Source organism: Aythya ferina (genome assembly GCF_964211825.1).
Source record: "Aythya ferina genome assembly, chromosome: 23".
Lineage (NCBI taxonomy): Eukaryota > Metazoa > Chordata > Aves > Anseriformes > Anatidae > Aythya > Aythya ferina.
The window spans coordinates 4,892,561-4,911,693 of NC_140321.1; the positions used below are offsets into that span (position 1 = coordinate 4,892,561).

Genomic DNA, 19,133 nt, shown 5'->3' on the forward strand with positions numbered 1-19,133 from the left:
GAGCAGCGATGTGATCCCACCCAGGGTCGCTCCCAAGACATGGGGTTTCCTTCTTCGTGATCCCGTGCTTGGTCTTAGTGGGTTGTGGACACCAGGAGCTCCTCCCGAGTGTCTCCTTGCCCCGTTGTCCCCAGGCAATGCTGGTCCCACCAGCTGTAAACTTATGCTGTGTCAGAGTCTAGAACATACCTTGTGCCAGCCCCGAGGTTAAAAGTCAGTAAAATAAGGGTTATTCCTTCTCTTTGTTTTCCAAAGCGTTCTGTGCTCTATTAATTTATGAAATAAATAGATTGTTTTGTTTAGTTTTGCTTTGTTTTTGTTGGTTTGTTTGTTCAACCAATAAAGCCCTGTGTAGCACGATGTATTTGAGCACTTACAGGTAAATTTTTGTATGGCATACGCTGGAGCGTGCCCTGCATTTAGGGCTGGTGACTAGATTTGTCGATGACTGAGGGTTGCAGAGCTGAGATCGCAGCTCTGAGGCAGGAGCGGCCAGCTGCTGCACTTCAGGAGTGAATTATTCTTACTCCTTTTGCGTTAAATCTGCTCGGAGTTGTGGTGCACTCTGCCTGCACCAGGGGCACTCCTGCTGTTATATTCACACACACTGGAGCGTGCGTTTTTATGACCCAGGAGTTATGTGCCGTAACTACTCAATCCAAATTACAGCTTTTTTACAGAGTGTTGAAAATCAGGCTCTCAAAATCCTGGAAAAAATGCTAACTGTTGGCAAAAGATCTGAATTCTCCAGCTGAACTTGAACGCGTGCAGTTGTTTAACCCAGCCTTCCTTTAACATATACAGCTGTGGTGTTTCTTTCTTTTCAGCAGCTTCCCGAGCCGTTTGCTCAAGCTTTTTGTTTTTTCCTCCCATTGCTTATCATGCCTCTAGACTAAGGGTAAAGAAGAGGTTTTTGAGTTCCAGAGCTTTGCATTCCTTGCTGAGCCGTGCCTGTGTTTGCATGCAAAGCCATCGCCTCCCCTCCAACTATTTTAATCATTTCAGAAAGGGTGGGTCATCAGGCATTTGGCAGCGGGCTCCTTTTATATAGCCGAGGTGGAGTCAGCCAATGACCTGCAAGCCTGGAAAATTTTGCAGGGCAGTTTCACTGGACAGCTTTGCAGAGCTGTGCCATTTGAATTTCAGCACAGACCTCCGCACACTGTGCTCTCCATTTCTGGCGTGTCTCCCAGCACAGAGTTTAGCTGAGACTCGGGTTTAGTTTTCCCTCCTCTCTCTCCCTGCAGTGACAGCGTCCCCGGGCTGTGCTAGCCGAGCGATCATGGAGGATACTACTTTGCAGATCATCGAACCACCAACCGCTTCCGAGGCCTCGGAGGAGCAAACGCCCGAAGAACCCATCAAATCAGACCAGATCAACGGTGTGATGGTGCTGACCCTTCTGGACAAGATCATCGGGGCAGTGGATCAGATCCAGCTGACCCAAACCCAGTTGGAGGAGAGACAGCAAGAGATGGATAGCGCAGTGACCAGCATCCAAGGAGAGCTAACCAAGCTGACGAAGGCGCACACCACCACCAGTAACACCGTGAACAAGATGCTGGAAAAAGTGCGCAAGGTGAGCGTCAACGTGAAGACGGTTCGGCAGAACCTGGAGAAGCAAGCTGGGCAGATAAAGAAGCTGGAGGCCAACGAAGCGGAGCTCTTGAAACGCAGGAATTTCAAAGTCATGATCTACCAGGTAAGGAGCTATTCCGTGCCTTCTTTATGTTCTGGCAGTGGGTGTTTTCATTCCCGATGGCTCTGACACACTGCACGGTCCACTACTCGCCCCAGTTCCCCTGACTGGCTGCTGTTCCAAAGGGAGGTGGGTCTGAAATAGCTCCCATTCATGTTTCAGTGCCGTCTGTGTGTCCTAAGACAGAGTTGCTGCATTTAACAGGAATTTTAATGAAAGCAGCGAGAACGGTCCTAAGCACTTCTTGCAAGGGACTAGGAGTGTCAAAATAACCCGATTTGCTGCTTAACTGAAAACAAACAAACAAACAAACGAACAAAAAGCAGGAATGCACTGGGTTCAGGGGGGGGTCTGTGGTAAATCTGTCCACTAACGTGTTTTCTACTGAGGGGCAACGTGTGTAGTGCTACGTGGAGAGCGGTAATATTTCAGATTTGGGACATGCATTTCATAACAACAAGACAGAGTAACCCCGGCACCGGGGTTAATCTCACTGGCTAGGACAGAGCCATTAGAGAAAATACAGAACAATTGCATGAGCTCATTAGTTCTTGGGTCTGCCTTTGCCATTGTGTTTGAACTATTTCCATGTTCTCGTTACTGTAACCTGCACGTCTGGAGTCCCCTTATTGTCTAATTACTGTAACAGCTTTAATTTGCTTCATGTTCATCCCCCGTGTTAAGGGTTGGATTTTTCCTTTAATATTAAACAAGAGGAGAAGGAGGAATATGTTTCTCTCCTTTCCTGTTTGAAGTTAGTCATCCTTGTCAGAGCAAATTCTCATATTGGTCATGAAAGAAAAGTGAGTGAAATAGTTAATGGTTCAGCTAGAAGCCTCAGGGTTAGTACTAGACAGCGACAGGGACAAATAGAGAAGTGTCTGGTGCTGATCCCGGGAAGAGAGAGAAGAAAACCAGAAAAAAAAATGGAAAACATTTCTCACTACAGTGTTTGAAGGGAGAGCTGATCATAATAGGCTCAGGAATCTAACAAGTGTGGGGCCTGTGTAACTCGCTGAATCAGAGCTTAAGCATTTGTAGTTTCATCGTGCCTGAAAGGCTGAAACACGCGAGCATATTCAGATCCTGCGGGCAACCTAACTAGCTTTATTTATTGCAAGCTCTTTAAAGGCTTTTTTGGGAAGATGGACCTAACCGTGGAAAAATACGATAGAACTCTAAATGTCCTGCAGAAGCCACAAACGTTACAAAATGAGAAGAGTGAAGGGAATTGTTTAAACAAAACATTCCTTGTGGTTATGGAAATAGGTAGGAAGTTGGCAAGCTCCTGGGTCCTTTGGAAGCATCCTAAATATTGGCAGATCGTCATTTTGTGAGCTGTTCGTTTTGGTTTGGAGTTGCTCATCAATGTCGAGTAAAATTTGTCTTCGAATTTAAAAAAACAAAAACCAAAAAACAGCTTCTAAAGGAAACCAGGGGCAAAACTGACACTGATGCAATGAGGCCAGAACAACTTCTGAGGGAATCAGATGAGGGGGAACTGCAGCAGGGATTTTATAATAAAATCCACGATGGGTTTTTGATGTGTGAATACTAGAAAGAGCTAGGCAATAAGAATATTAATGTGACTGAGTAACAAATGCTGTTATCTAGAGTACTCTTGTGCTGCGTTGCTGTGACAAAGGCAGACCCATGCACCGAGTATTTTGATTGCAGGATTAGGACCACAGGGAATCCCCTCAGCGATTGTGATGTGTTCTTGCAGTCCTCTGCAGTGTAACTGCTCTCTGCATACAACAGAAACACAGAATTTAGGAAAATATTCCTAAACTACATCAGTCTACAGCCTGTCTCAGAGCTACAGTGATTATTTCTCATATAGAAAACTGATTTATTTTTCATAGCTGCATTAATCTGCAGATTGAACTCCATAAAAAGGTCACTACGAGATTTTCATTGTATGGAAACCCAGACGGTGTGGCTCAGTGTAAGGAAAAATCATCTGTTGGATGTAAGAGTCGCTCTTACTGGTGGAAACCTTCTATTCTATGGAAGTTAAACATTTGGGAGGATTTGGGAAGTTTTGTTTTAGGCTTTGGGGAGATTTATCCTACCTTGTTTTTTTCCTGGGACAACAGCGTTTGTAGAGTTTGCATCTTACTGTGGTTATGGAGATGCCAGTCTTCAGAAATTTCTAACACAGGCTGACTGGGAATTGCAGGGATTTGCCAAAACAACAGGTTACAATTTTGTGTATTGATTTATTCATCTGTACATTTTATTACTGCCAGTAATTCTAGGCATATCAATGACAAGAGTGGTACTTTGTCTGGAATTATGCAGAACAGATTATTCTAGTGCATTTAAATAGCAAAACTCGACAAGGATAGACGTGGTAGTTTTTGTGTATACATCGTAGAGGCATTTATCAAACCAAGGATGACGTTGTGCTGCTTTACTGATATCAGACGATGCTGTTTGTTGCAAGAAGCCTTACTGATTATGCCCAGATTACCCATTTACTAATATCCTCCTGTGTTTCAGTCTTAATAATGAAATATTTGCAGTGTATTAACAGTATTATAAAACCAACGCTTTGCAGTGGGCTGCACCCTGGGGTTTTAAATGTGGAAATTGCATTTTTTTCTTAACCGTGTCTATCATAAAAACAAAGAAACTGCCAAAGTACAAAATAACTTTTGTCTAATTCAGCGTTTCGCTTCTTAAGATCCAACCACCTTTCAAGGTTTAAGTTATGTAATTTAATCAGTTCTGTCATGGGGAACAACGTTATTACTACTTTCTAACTTAAAAAAAATGTCTTTGGAAAGCTGTGATTAACTTCCATGTGTAATTGCATTGTCAGTTGCTGTGGATAAAAATGCAAAGATTTATTAGTCTTCTCTTTTGGACAACGAGACAAACTCGAGACATCAGATATTACATAAAAACAGCAACGGCTATTTTCAAGCAAGGTAGCTGAGCAGAACAGTCGTCATGCTCTAAACAGATCTAATATTGCACGATTCTAAGGTCTGAAGAAATAAAAGGTGTTACAGACAAATCAGCTCTTTCCAGGTTATAGATTTTTGGTTCTTCTCTCAGCGATGAATGCTGAGTCTCCAGCAGCTATGGAAGGGACTATTTCAGGAGTGCAAATAAGACCTTTTGGCACCTTGAGAGAAGAGGTCAAACTGTATGCAAGCGTTAGATTTTGCTAGCTGTTAGCTTAGGAAGAAGTGAAAATCAAATTGTGTTTGGCTTGACCTGTGGAGATGAGCCTAAAGCGCGTCTGCGTTCGTTTCAGACTTTGGGGCAAAAAGTACAGTACTGAAAATCCCGTCCGTGGGGGCCTGCTAAGGCCTTAAACAGAATGTTTAATGCCAGGCATTAAACAGAACGGTTACAGACATCGCCTGCAGCGACAGATGGAGGCACACTCGCCTTTGCCTGTTTTCTGAAATACACTCTGGCCTGGTTTTGTCAGGGGCTGCTCTGATCTCTGCCGAGGTAAGACTTTTCCTACGGACTTAGCTTGGGCAATTAGATCCTTGAGAATGAAACTGGAAAAAAAAAACAAAAACAAAACTCCTCCAAGTTGCCACATCTTCTGGTTCTGAAAATGAGGCTACTGAAAAAAGGTGACAACACTCATGTGAACAGAAGTTCAGCATTCTTATCAGAATCAGGACTTTCCTTCCTAAAACGTTTGCTGTCGGATGACTGCGTGTGTTTGTTAGCAGCACGTACAGAGCTCCTCAGGACTCCTTTTGTGCCTCCTGTCCCAGGCTCCTGCCTTGCAGAGAAACTGGGACACCAAAGTATCAAATCCGGTTAGAGTGGCTGCTAATGAAAACAAAACGGAGTGACTTCATCCCAAATATCCTGGGTTTAGACAGAAGAAACTGGGCTGGTTACTGCAGTTCACAGTGAAATAATGGGAGCCTAAGGCACAAAGCCGTGCGCTCAAACCAGGCTGTGCCTCATTCATCTGACGAGCAGCACGTGTCAGCAGTTATGTAAGCACGGGATTTTTCCTCCAAATGTTTTTTTTTTTTGACAATTAAACCTATTCCTGTAAATGTCAAGGGCCTGCTTTTCTTACAGCCAGACGTCTGACTGCTTGCAGCCCTCGGCACACGCATTAGGTGTTGAGTTTCTGAAATGTGCCGGTCCTTTATTTTGAGGCTTATGTGGGAGCTGAGCTCTAGGGAGAGTCTGGCTCCTGATGTACAGCTTCGTTTATATGAAATAGCAATTCCGGATGGTTTCGCAGGGTCGGAAGCTCCTGCAGGACTTCTCTGCTCATTGTTTGAACCCAGCAGCTCCTCGGAGCCCCACAAGGAGCAGAGTTTCCCGGGGAAGGGCCGGGTGGTTGCTGCAGCAGGGCCGAAAGTGACCGCCGGCGGCACAATGAGCGGGGTAGGTAGGGCTGCACGGGGAGGTATAAATAGCACAGCTTGGCTTTTTGTGCCTCCTGTGGGCCTTATACGGACGGCAGCAGTAGGATCCCAGGGAGGAGGGATGAATTTCAAACCCACGCCTTGCTGTGGAGGATTCGGAAGCCAGATCTGAGCTTTTTGGGGGCTACGATCCCCAAAGCAGAGCGTGGGGCTTGGGGTTTGGTGAGGAGAGCCACGGCAGCACAGGCAGCTCCTGCCTCTGCAGCAGCTGCACCCAACTTCCCCGGGGCTGCTGCTTTTCTCCCCATCCTCAGCAGCATTTCGGCTGCCCCCAGCCACGGTTTTGTTTCAAATTAGTTGTTCCGAAATGAAAACCGTATGAGGCTAAGGACAGCAGACGGTTTGTGATAACCAGAGTGATCTGCTGTCCCAAATAACAGCCCGTGTGCCTGACAGAGCTTGGATTCAGTGCAGTTTGCCCAACTACCGGCATCTTTGCTGTGCGAATATCAGCCCAGAAAGCTGTTGTATCTTCACTTTTGTTCTGCTTTTGGCCACAGAAGCAGCAAAATGAGAGGTGAAAAAATGCCAGCCGAGGGGAAGGGGGGAAATATTGTTCCAGTCATTTCCTTTGGGCTGCAGCCCCGAATTCAGCTGTGTTCTCTCTCCATGGTAAGGGCACCGTGTTGGCATCCTGATGGGCAACGATGCCTGCATATTCTCTGTGTGTTGCTGAATTATAAGAGTCCCATGATAATAGTTCAGAGGAGACTGTGCCTCTGAAGGATTTCAAGATGTTAATGGCTCTCATTTCCAGGGTTCTCCTCAGTGCAAATTGTCAGTCTTTCTACCAAAAGACAGCTCTGGATCATGGGTTCCTCTGTTGCAGCTCGGAATCAACCTCATTAATATTTCATCACTCAGGTATTATTTATAAGCAGCTAGTGCCAGGGCTGTTTGTTTTGCTGAAACCCTTTCAGCACTACAGTCACACACTGAGCTGTGCAGCAATAAATCATCTCAGAGCAAAGGGCCAGAGGTTTCTCGGCCAGTTGAGATAGGGTTAGATTTGATTTTCAGTGGCTCATAAAAATAAAACCAAAGGTAATATTCCTTCTAATCACATATTCCTCTCGCAGGCGTCTCTTGTGCCTTCCAGCAGTGGACCTGAGCATTTGTCACTGTGTCTGTGATGCCAGCAGGGCCGCTGCACTCAGCAGAATAACCCAGAGCAGAATTTGCCCGCAGTGCTCACTGGGCAAGGTGGCCGGTGTGCTCATTTCCAGTGAGATCGCAGTTCATTTTCCCAGTCATAAGCTAGATGAGAGTGTTTAGCAGACACAAATCAACCCATCGAGGCCACGTGTAACCCAGTTTGCAGGTCTGGGATTAGAAGTCAAAAGGGTTCAAGAAGCCGGCCTGTGCTCAGCCTGCGCCCCTCTCTGGAAGGGAGTCCGACCAGTTGGTGGTGGAGGCTGCTTGGTGCAACGGGCCCTGCAGGACACTGGAAGGGATGCAAGCATCATGCACGAAGCAGTGTTCCCGCATATTATCTCCCTTTCTCCCATTTTAGTTGCTCTCATGCTTTGGAGTAAGCACGACGTGCTAGTTGGCAAGCTTCCCCTGCGTCCTCCAGCATTACTCACAGACAGGCTCTGAGCTGCTCGTGGCTGAGTCAGAGCGCGCTCGCTCCAGCCCAGCTCCAGGCAGGGCACGCTCCTTTCTGCAGGGCTCTGCGGGTGCAAGGAGCGAGAGGCTAAGCTCCAAGAGAGCCATTTTTCCAAAAAGCTCATTGTGGGTTTTTCCTGCGTCTTCGTGGAAGCTGCTTCTTGCTCTGCTGCACTGGTCAGAAGCACAAAATGCTGTTTGTAACCAAGCAGTGAGTAGAGATGGATGCAGTTTCCACTCTGATGCATCTGTGACTGGCATAAAGCATGGTACTGCCTCCTAGGCTTTGAGGCAACACGCTCAGCCTTCTTTTTCCTGTTTAGGATAACGTTGTCCTCTTAGTTCTGGAAGATTTTCTACAAGTTATGAAGTATCTGAGGAATCCTGCCCAGCGCTGTCCAGCTGCGAGATAAGACAAAGACCAGAGACAAAGATGCTCCGTGTCAGTTAGGGAAAATCAGATATTTGGAACAAAAAGTCTCAGGATGTTTAGTCTGTACCTGGCACGTGAGGATGCAAATGTCAGTATCAGCACCGATCCATCTGCCTATCATCTGCAAGGCAAGCCCCATCTTTATTGGTTTGCTGTTCAGAAATAGGTCTGGAGTTATTAATCAGCTGGGACAGGTTTATCCGGGAGGAGCCAGTTGTGCAAACAGACTGATAATAGAATCAAAACGTTTTTCTTCTGACAGGGAGGAAAAAAAAAAAAAGCCTTTTCTCTCCGCAGTCTATTTATTTGGCTGTTTCCTACAGACCTGCCTTTCTTCTGACTCACTGTTAGGCAAAAGCATTTTTTCCAAACACAGCCTCCTTCGCAGCGAGGACTCCCTGCACCGTTCCTCCCTGGCTCTTCACCATCAAGTTTGAGCTTGCTCCAGCGCCTGTACCAAGCTGCTCGCTCTCACCAGCTAATGAAGAAGATACGGCCTTTTAAGAGATAACTTCTAGGACACAGCGTAACTAGAGATGCTCGCTCGAAAACGGTGCCAGAAAGATTGCACAATGCCCAGAATTACAGAGGGTAGAACGGCTTCTGCCAGTCAGGGGGATGCTGCTTGAGAAGGAACTAGTTTGTCCCTTTAACACTTATCTAATCTCAACCTATTTTGCTGTTTCCCCTCATATTTTAGAGCTTTTCCTTGGTCTCAGCAGCATCGTCCTGGTAACTTCTCACTGCAGCGCTCAGTTGTCTTCTTGCAAATGATTCAAAGCTTCTCTTTTTCTGGATCTCTTGTGACACTATTGGAGATAAAATCCATCCGACTTTTGGAACGTAAGAGTCAAAGCCAAGCTCGTTGCATTTTGGAGGGGTTTATTTCACATGCCAGCTACTCCTAGGTCTGCTGAGTGGCCACCCGCTGTCCCCAGGATGTGTTTAGCAAACGAGAGAGGTTCCGATGTTGCGGGGAGCGTGTTTGCTGCGTCGCTGAGCGGAGCTGGCTGAGCTGCTGGGCATTGTCCAGTTGGTTCAGGGCATTGTCAGTGCTCTGACAAAGCCGGGTGGATGATTCTGGAAGCACACACGGCTTTTTCCATCTCTCCAGCCCGTGTGTTTGAGTTAACAGCTACAGGCTTTTACAGCCTCTGTCTTTTCAGAATCTCACACATCGAAACACACTCTGGTTTTGGCTACACCCCAACAAAGTGGGGATGTCGCCAGCATAACTTACCTCAAACCACTCTAAACAGCAGTGTGAAAAAAGACCAGAATCTGACCTGAAAGCAGCATTTAATCACACAATTCGTGCGAAATCACAGCAGGGATTCTGCGTTTCCTAGGGCTTGTTGTGAGGTAGAGGAAGATACTCTTCTCATAAATCTTTGCTGACTGTCTTTTCTGTCACATTTTGCTGCCTGCCTTCTCCCTTTGCTAAATCCCGCCGTGCCTTTCCTTTCTGCCTGCGCTTACACTAACAGGGTTACGTTTGTTGGCAATATTCCTAACCAGATCGGCCAGCGGGGAGACAGTAAGTTTTTCCACTGTGGTTCCTTTCCACCGGCCATTGAAATGCCGTTTTCCTCACCTCAGCCCGCGAAGATGCAGAGCGTACCCTGCGAGCCTGCGCCAGGGACTGCCCTCTGAGCCCTCTCCAGGAACTCTTCCCTCCGCCCGCGCTGCCCAAAGTGCCGTGGCCCAGCCCAGCAGAAGACATGGGAGGAGGCAGCAGTCTTAGGGCCTCGGAGGAGAACCCCTGAAGATTGTTTTGAACCTCTCCTGAACCTCTGCAAGCTGCTAATTCCAGCGCTTTCGCCTTCCCCGCCTAGCTGAGGCTGCTGCAAGCCTGTAGACCCGCAAGGCTGATCCTTGCAGCTGCCAGAAGTGCCTCTGCTTGTCGACTAATCCGCTCGCTGTTCGCTGCATGCTGCTGCCAGTGTTAGGACGGGAGCTGAGGAGCTGTCTTTTTCTCTCAGGCATTACAGGACTTTTCTCATGCTACCTCTGCCGTCAGGGAGGGAGGCACTGCCGGACGGCTTGCACAGAGGACTGGCAGCCAGGTGCTGTTGGCCCCGTTAGTCGTGCAGGGGCTGGGCAAATCCTTCCCGTTTTCTGAGCCTTGGTTTCTCCCTCTGAAATCCAGACCTGATCATACCGACCTCCTCAGACTCGCTGTAAGGTTTTTTATGGGTGTTTGTGAAATGGTTTGGAGTCGGCTGGTGGTGGTGCAGTGCCCTGCTGTGCTTCTTTTTGTTGTGTGGCTGCTGGAGAGAACATCTCAATGTCCAGCTGCCTGCACTGGGGGTGAAATTTTGTGTTTCTCACTGTTGTGTGACACGCTGTCCTGTCGGAGGGCTGGGTTGTACGGCCACTGCGTTGTAGGGGAAAGGACCAGAAAGGGAGCCAGGCAAAGGTGAACTCAGCGCAGCAATCTGGGGATCTGGCAGAAGCTGCCAGTGAAAACTTTTCCTTTTCAAGACAAGATATCTAAACTGAGAAGCAAACAAAACCCTGCAGTTATCTTTAGTGATACAACAGGAGTCTGAACGCAATTGTCTCCCACGTAAAAGCCTTTGCCAAGCAAGGTGCCGAAAGAAGAAAGCCCAGCCTTCCTCTCTTCCACGCAGGGCATCTTTAGGTCCCCGAGCTCTCCTAGGTGGCCATCAGGCATTGCTGATATGCAGAAATCCCTCAATCCCCCTTCCCTGGATGCTGGTGGCAGGTCAGCCCAGCAGAGCATCCTCAGAGGATGCAGGTCGTGCGGCTGTGGGAGCGCACAACTTGTCCTTCTCTGGCAGGGCTCAGCCTGACCTGGAAGGCTGCCTTCTGCCCAGATGCTTGTAATTCCTCCCGCAGCCTCCCCCGGGCCACAGCTTGTCTGCCCTGCCCTGGGTGGGCAGGGGAAGGGCGCAGGGGGTGCAGGAAGCTCAGGCTCAGCCACCGCCAGCCAGGATCGGCCCCTTTTGGTCACAGGAGGATGGGGGGGATGCGAGCGGGTCGTGTTCTGCATGTTCCAGCTGCATGTCGACCAAACCCAACCCCGTGTGCTCTTGCAGTTGTGTAAAAATAGCTGAACGAAATGAGTTGCAGATGTGATTAGCATGCGCGTGTGAAAAATGCCTCAGTCCTTCCATTAAACCTCCAAACTGGAGATCGGACCGGCTGGGAGTGCTGGGGCTCTTTTTTTTTTTTTATTATTTTTTTACATGCTGATAAAACGAGCCTCTATCCAACAGCAATCCAGGGCCCCTTCAGGAGCTTCGGGAGCATTCCCCAGGTCTGTTGGCGATTCCGCAGCCCTTCAGGAGCTCTGCAGGGCTGGGAATACAGCTCAGCTTTGTGTCTCATTGCCCCGCGGGTGACAAGGGCAGTGTTTACTTGTGTTGTGGCAACCAGGAGGAATGTGCAGGGCCCGAACGGGCCGGCGGCTGACTCACTGCGAGGGAACTCGGGGCTCCAAAACCGAGTCAGATCAAAAAGCCCACTTAGCGGAGCAGAGCGGAGATCGAGCAGCTTTGAACTGCTTGAAGCAGAACCAACACGGAGCGCTTCAGCCCCCTGCCAGCTGGCAGCCAGCTGGGGTCGGTGCACGAGCCCCTCCTGGGTGCCCCCGGGTCTCCAGGCGGGCAGGCTGCCGGTCCCACGGGCTGTGCGAGCGGGCAGGGAGCGTCCCGAAGCGAGCTGCTTCCCCGGGGAGCTCCGTGCCATAGGGACAGTGCAGCCACACGTGTCAGATTTGGGGTGGCAGGCTGTAAAGGGGGACAAGTAAAGTGGAACGGGTAAACCGGAGCCGGAGCTGAACCTTTCCATGGAGCACGTCGGGTTGGAAGGAGCTCGGTGCTCGGTTCAGCACATGCACAGGCGCACGGTGCTGGGCGTACCCGTGCTGCGTGCACAGAGCGGGAAGATTTCTGTTGTCTCGGGAGAAAAATCTGCTGCGAAATCTTGTTTACCCGCTGTCCTTGTGCCAGCTGGCCTCAGGCTGCCTCAGAGACCATGGTTGGTTTGCATCTGGCGATGGGGAGGGGGCGTTCGAACACCCCACCACGCAGGGATGCCAAGAGCCAGGGCTTTGGGCTCGCCCACTTCAAGGGTCAGCGTTTTCCCAGTAAAAATAGAGCGGTTGGAATGCCTGCTGTTAAAAATGTGGCTCGTCTGGATGGGTCATGAGCGCAGCAAAGCGCACGCAGCACAGAGCCTTGCCCTGAGCAGGGATTTGCGCGGCAGCCACCCATGGACCCGGGATGGTTCCTGATTGTTCCTGCAGATCCCCATTGTCCCTCGCTGCTGTCACGGCGTGGAGCAGGGGGATGTCAAGTCGGGAAAGCGACCCAAACGAAACGCTGCTGAGAATCCAGTAGCTGTCCTCCAGCTGGCTATCTACCAGGTCAGGTAGAAGAAGAGAAAGGGGAAGAAATGTAGGAATTGTACCAGAAATCATAAAAAAGAGAGGTGCTGTCCTGAGCCCTCAAGCTGGCCTGAAGGCCCTGCAGTGGGCACGGTGCCCCCTGGCAACCCTGGCTTCATTTTCAGGCCCTGCTGGAAAGGGAACGGGGGAGAATTGCAAAGGGTTCCCCAAACACAGCTGGAGGTGAGCTCTAGGAAACGGCCTGGGGTTGGGGTTGGGGTGTGGGATCCTCCTTACGGAGAGAGCTGTGCGGAGACTGAGCAGGAGGGTGCCCCGAGAGAGGTGCGGAGGCTGAGTCCGCAGCGCCTCTGGGCTGTAAATGGGTACGGTCTGGGGGAATTAGGGTCAAATTAGGGAATTAGGCAGCTGCTCTTCTCAGAGTGCAATGGGATGGGCTGCCGAGAGCGGCACCTTCACCCCAGCTCCGGAGTGAGGCTGCCCAGGGGGAACCGCCAAGGCCACGAGGGGAGCAACTTGAGGTGGATGTCGGGAGGGACATCACAGCTGCCTCTGCAACCCATTCATTGGAAAAAAATCAGTGAGAAGACAAAATTGGATGGTCCCAACACCAAGGAAGGCGGTTATCTTACGTGGCAGGCGTGGGGGCTTTGTGCTGGTGTTTCTTTTTGGACGCACATGCTCTGGAGTTAACAAGGGGCCGATAGGCATCGCAGCGCGCAGGATATGGCCCATTTCCAGTGACAGTCGTGCCAGGGGGAGCAGGGGATGCCTTTGTTCTGGCTCATTGTGTTGACACGGAGGGAAGGAAGTGCTGGAGTTCCTGATGTTCTTGGCTCCGTGGGGCCAGGGGCTGCGCGAGTCTCGGGGATTGCTCCAGCAGGTGTTGTTGTGGAGGACGTGGTCCCTGCTTCCTAGCGGTGGGAATTTACTCCGGCCTGACCCGGCTCTCTGGAGAGCATGGGCATTGTTTTCTCCTGGAGCGGCGAACCAAATGGAGAAAACACATGTTGGCTGCGTCACCTTAACCTCCAGAAAGCAGCTGAGACCTGAGCCGAGGTTTCGGGGGGTGAAGAGCCTTGTCCACTGCAGCTTTCTGTTCAAATCAAATCCAGGAACGGGACCCCAGGCGTCGCACTCTGACCACGGACACTGCGACCCCGCTCGCCTTCGCTGAGCCAGCTGCTCCGTGGCGCTGACTTGTCACCGTTCACACACTTGTCCTCAGATCCCCTCTCATTTCTAGACCTGCTTGCCCAAGGAGCAGCGCTGTTCTTGGGGGAAGAATGAGAAAACAACCGAAAACATCCGACGTTCGCATTCCATTGGCGTGGCGTGCGAACACGCTGTCCCTTCTGGCACCGCACGAGGGGTCGCGACGTCCCCAGCCACCGCAGGCCCGCCGGGCTGGCGCAGAGACAGCACTGAAGAAACCTGCACAGAAACAGGTCTGGGACCTGCCCCCAGGGGCTGTTTTGATGTGTGATGACCGGCATGTCCTCGCCCTTGACATCTGCGTGGCTCGTTGGCTTGCGGTGCAGTGGCCACAGCCGGTGTTGTGCTGGGCCCCCTGTCCCCTCCAGAGCCGAGTGGCACCTGGGTGTCCTGCTTTCCCGTCGTCTTCTCCAGCTCTCAATCCATCGGAGTCCTCTCCAGATCTCAGCCCCGCTGAGTTTTCTCCCGATCTCAACCCCGCCGACTCCTCTCCGTGCACGCTGGGGGTGAGGGCAGGCCGTGCCTCCTTGCTGCTGGCTTTCTGGCAGCGCTCGGCTCACTGCTCCCCGCCTGGCCCTCCCAGCTCCGTAGGTTAAAACAACTCGGGCAATAAATTTGTGGGCCGCGGGCTGCAGCCCCGCAGCTGCGAGGCTTTGTACAGTGAGGGGCTATTTCCAGCCTGCGCTGGGAACACCGAGGTGATTCATTGCGGCAGGGCCGCACGCTATGTGCTGCTCGGATGAAAACCAATCCCACCCCAGACCTGTGCCCCTCTCCTGGCCCGAGTGCCTCTCCTGGGCACACGCTTGTCCTCTGCCACGGGGATCACGGACTTGGCTGACCCAGGGGAGCGGAGAAGCTGAATGAATTTGCCTCCTGTCCCCAGCAGAGACCGCGTAACCCCGCTGAGCCTCAGGACCTGTTGCTTCTGCCTCCGTTGGATCCAGGCTCAGACAGAGCCCCGACCGACCTCCCCAGTGCTGAAATGGGAAAAACAGGGCTGCAGGCTCCGTCCCGGGGGATGGCCCAGCCCCACATCTGGATCCCTGCAGGCCTTGGGAAAGGCTGAGCGCAGACCCAGGGGTCGAGGCCAGGCTGGGCGACGTGCCCGGGGCTGGATTGTGCTGCCACCTGCAGCCCAGCACTGCACTGGGATGGGCACTGGGAGAACTGGGAGGAGAAGATGAGCTGCGGGAAGGGTTTGGGTTGATGGGGAGGGGAAGGCGCAGGGGAGCACAACGTGGCAGAGGGGCTGAGGATGCTTCAGCAGCTTGTGTAAGAGCTGTGGCTGCAGCCTGTATGCCCACCGGGCAGACACAGCTCACGTCCTTCACCCTGGAGGGGTCCCAGCCAAGAGATCAGGGCTGGAAAGGCAGGAATGAGGCAGGAGCCCTGGGTTTGGGAGCTTTCCGTGACAGCTTCCCAGTGCTTCGATGGCTCCAGCTCCCGGTCTCTGCTCCCACGCACGAGTGTCATTGCTGGGAGCTTCTTAGGTGCACAGCAGAGGTGTGCTGTGCTCCGGCACGCTGAGCTGTGAGCTGCAGGGCTACAAACAATGCCTGGCAGTTCCTCCCAGGCTCCTGCTGCCCGTCTCCATCCCTCTTTTGCTGCAGGAGCCTTGGGGCGGGGGGGAAGATGCAGCCCCAGAGCCGCAGCAGCAGCAGCAGCGTGTGCCTTGCAGGGCAGCTCTGCCCTGCCCTGCCTGCAGGTTTGTGCAGCTTTCGGGGTGAGCAGCCAGGATTCCTGGGCTGTCCCTCTTGCTTCTTGCAAGGGAGAGGGATGGCGTGCAGCGGGAAGGAACTGGGAGGCTCTGGTTTTGCCCTGCTGTTTGCAGGGTTAGGGATTCTCCATGGCTTGTCCTGCTGCCTCGTCCTCCCCATGCCCCTGTCCTGTGGCGTGGGCCATGGGCAGAGCAGCCTCTGCGTGTGGGGATCCGAGCAGCAGCCGGAGCCTGTTGGACTCAGGGGCTCTGGGATGAGGATGAAGCTGCAGGGACGGGGCTGTGGCAGGGGCAGAGGAGGAAGGGAAACGTCTCCAGTCCCGGTGCTCGCCTGCCTCCTCTCGCCCAGCTGGGGTGAGTGATGGGTTTGGAAGCAGCCCTGCGTGCGCAGAGAGGTGTACGGGAGCTGGAATACAGCAGAGCCGTAAGATGCAGTGGGACAGAGCTGATCCTCTTTAGAGTCATTTATCAGGTGATGGAGAGGATGAGCCCGGGTCGGAGGCTGCCTGGGTTTGCTCGGCCGTGAGTTGTCGCTGTGCTCGGCAGCACCACGGAGCGCGGCGGGGGCTGGCGAGGCTGGGTGCGTGTCTCACTGGCTCCGCTCTGTGTCTTGCAGGATGAAGTGAAGCTCCCATCGAAGCTGAGCATCAGCAAGTCCCTGAAGGAGGGTGAGAAGCAAGAGAAGGAAGGCGAGGGTGAGGAGGTGCTGGCTGGCGAGGACCACGCGGAGGAGGATCACATCCAGCTCTCCTCGGATGAGGAGGTGGAGATCGAGGAGATTATCGAAGAGTCAAGGGCAGAGCGCATCAAAAGGAGCGGCATGAAGAGAGTGGATGACTTTAAGAAGGCCTTCTCAAAGGAGAAGATGGAGAAGACTAAGCTAAAGACCAAGGAAAACCTGGAGAAGACCCGCCACAACTTGGAGAAGACCCGCCACAACCTGGAGAAGAGGATGAACAAACTGGGCACCAAGATTGTGACTAACGAGAGGAGAGAGAAGATGAAGACCTCTCGGGACAAGCTGCGGAAGTCCTTCACCCCCGACCACACCATCTACGCCAGGTCCAAGACGGCCGTCTACAAAGTGCCGCCCTTCACTTTCCACGTCAAGAAGATACGAGAGGGCGAGGTGGAAGTCAAAGCCACGGAGCTGGTGGAGGTCGGCGGAGAGGAGGGAGAAAACTCGGATCTGATGCGTGGGGAGAGCCCCGAGATGCACACGCTGCTGGAGATCACCGAGGAGTCCGACGCGGTACTGGTGGACAAGAGTGACAGTGAGTAGCACCCGCGGCAGCGCGGAAGGGTTGCGGACGGACGGCTGACCACGGAACCAGTCACCTTCTGAGATCTCTCCGCCCCGGTGCCCCGGGGGATGTGTACACCATGCCTCTTTACTACCCCGCAGAGCCGACGCCAATCCCCTGCCTGCTAGGACGAGGTGTATTTTATATTTTAGTTTTAGCACACAGGAACACTAGGAACATGGGACTGTTTTTTGTTTTTTTTTTTTCTTACACACGTCAAATCACCCTCGGAGACCATTCCTGCCACAGGCCTGCGTGAGAGCCTTCCAGCCACCGGCCCTGAAGACGAGCCCTGAGCGACGGGGACCCAGCCCAGCTGGAGAGAGTGCTAAAACCAAGATAACAACGGCTGTACACCTGGAAAACCCAAGTGCCTCTGAGAGCAAAGCCCTGGTGTCAAGAAAGCTTCGTGCCAAGCACCCTGCCCAGCCCACCGCACCCCAGCGCCCCCCACCAGGCTGAGCGGCCACCTCTGGGGGCAGCACGGCTCCGCGCTGCAGGAGGGGAGACCCGAGCAAATCCTGGGGGTTTGCAGAGCGAGGGCGAAGCTGTGTGAGCCCCGTGGCACGCATGCGGGTCTGCTCTGCTCTCCCCTCCCGTGGCGGTGCCGGGACAGGCTCACCACGAAGCCCGGCTGCCACCACGTCCCCCAGACCCCTCCTGCTGCTGCTCCATGCAGCGCTGCCCTCGCAGAGGCAGGGTGGGCGCACGCTCCCGTGCTTGGGGTAACGGGCTGCCTGCCAAAACCCTCCCCGAGGCAGGGAGCACGCAGAGCTGGGGTGATGTACCCCTCTTTTTTGGTGCCAGCAGGCAGCGAGGTGCCTGCTGGCTGGCTGGGGAGAGGGCGAAGGCAGGCGGTGGTGCTGGAGATCCCAGCAGCGGCTGCAATTTGTTGCCAGAAGGCGTTTGGGGTGTGCCAGCGCCTCGACCATCAGGGAGCAGCCCCGACACCTCGAGGATTTCTCAGCCCCTGCTTCCTCCAGGGGTCCCGGCAGGGCTCAGGCTCATTCCCTCCCCGTTTCCTGCTTCCCCACCGCCGGCTTCGCTCCGTCCCCTGTAGCACGGCAGCGCTCGCATTGCACCCCGCAGCTCGCGGGCACGGCCCCGGTTCCCCCCGGGGCTGCCACGCTCCGGCTCTCACACACGCAGCCAGCACCACGGCATCGCCCCGGCCCCGCAGGAGCCACGGGGAGGGCAGGAGGCCGCTCGCCTTCGGCAGCTTCGCCCCCGGGGAGCTGCAGACACACCGGGGCTGCTCCCGGCAGGCAGGGGAGGGATGTGCGGGGCTGTGCTCAGCACCCCGGGCTCAGCACCTTCCTTCCCGGCCCGCTCCCCCCCTCCCCGTGCAGCGGGGACGGCTGCCGCTGGCCCCACTAAATAGATAAACTTGCTTTTCCTCTCCGCATCGTTTCCCCTCTTCTTGTCCGGTGCCCCCAGCCCCAGGGGGGGGTCCTGCCCTGCTGCCCCGAGGGGACGAGGTGTCTGCCCCGGGAGACCCCCGGGATGCGGGGCTGGGGGGCGGCTGCGGGCAGGGGCCAAGGTGCGTGGGCTGAATGGGGGCTGCGAGGTGAAGGTTTCCCCGTGGCAGTGGGAGCAAAGCAACAGTCTCCGGGCCCTACAAACCAACCGGCTCCTGGTCCTACAGATCAACTGGGTCTCGGTCCTACAAATCAACGGGCTCCGGGCCCTACAAACCAACTGGCTCCCGGTCCTACAAATCCACAGGCTCCCGGTCCTACAAACCAACCACCTCCAGGCCCTACAACCCAACCGGTTCCGGACCCCGCAGACCACCTGGCTCTCAGCCCTACAACCCAACCAGCTCCTGGCCCTACAACCCCCCCGGCTCCCCGTCCCACATCATCCCCATCCCGGGGACCAGGACGGGCAGCCCCGCGTGCCGCTGCTCCCGCTGTGCCCACCACGGGCAGTTCACCACCCCCACACTCCTCTCCCCAAAGCCCCAATTCTTGCGTTTTTGGTTATTTTTTCAACACTTTTATTATTATTTTTTTTAACGCGTGCCCCCCCCTCGCCCAGGGGGGCTGCTGCAGCCTCTAACCGCTTCCTCCGGCTGCCTCCCGGCGAGCAGCCCCGCTAATAAAGCTCTTTTCTACGAGCCCCAGCCTCCCGCCTCGCTCTAGCGCAACCGGACCGGGGGGCTCCCGTCCCACCGGGGGGCACCGGGAACCCCCCATGACCACCGAAAGACCCCGGGGGAGCCCGGGCAGGGCAGCCAAGCCTCGTCAAGGCTCGGTTCCCCCCCGCAGGCCCCGTGGCTTCGTGGCTCTCCCACCCCGGTGCTGCCCCGGTGCCCCGGGCGGGGTCGCTGTGGGCCCCCCAGGGTTCCCCCCGGTG

General features: G+C 53.7%; 1 protein-coding gene across 1 annotated transcript; it reads left to right on the forward strand.

Annotated features, from left to right (window-relative positions):
* The first annotated feature begins 1,095 nt into the window (after positions 1 to 1,095).
* CAVIN1 (caveolae associated protein 1) lies at positions 1,096 to 18,894 on the forward strand. Its single transcript, XM_084496302.1, has 2 exons — positions 1,096 to 1,702; positions 16,088 to 18,894. Exons 1-2 carry the CDS (start codon positions 1,283 to 1,285, stop codon positions 16,751 to 16,753), a joined length of 1,086 nt encoding a protein of 361 aa, XP_084352428.1. The 5' UTR covers positions 1,096 to 1,282; the 3' UTR covers positions 16,754 to 18,894.
* Positions 18,895 to 19,133: the final 239 nt, after the last annotated feature.

Bases quoted from the DNA above. Each gene is read 5' to 3' on its own strand.
- CAVIN1 (XM_084496302.1), top strand. From the start codon at position 1,283: ATGGAGGATACTACTTTGCAGATCATCGAACCACCAACCGCTTCCGAG. The intron at 1,703-16,087 runs GTAAGGAGCTAT...TGTGTCTTGCAG, and splicing joins TCAAAGTCATGATCTACCAG to GATGAAGTGAAGCTCCCATC.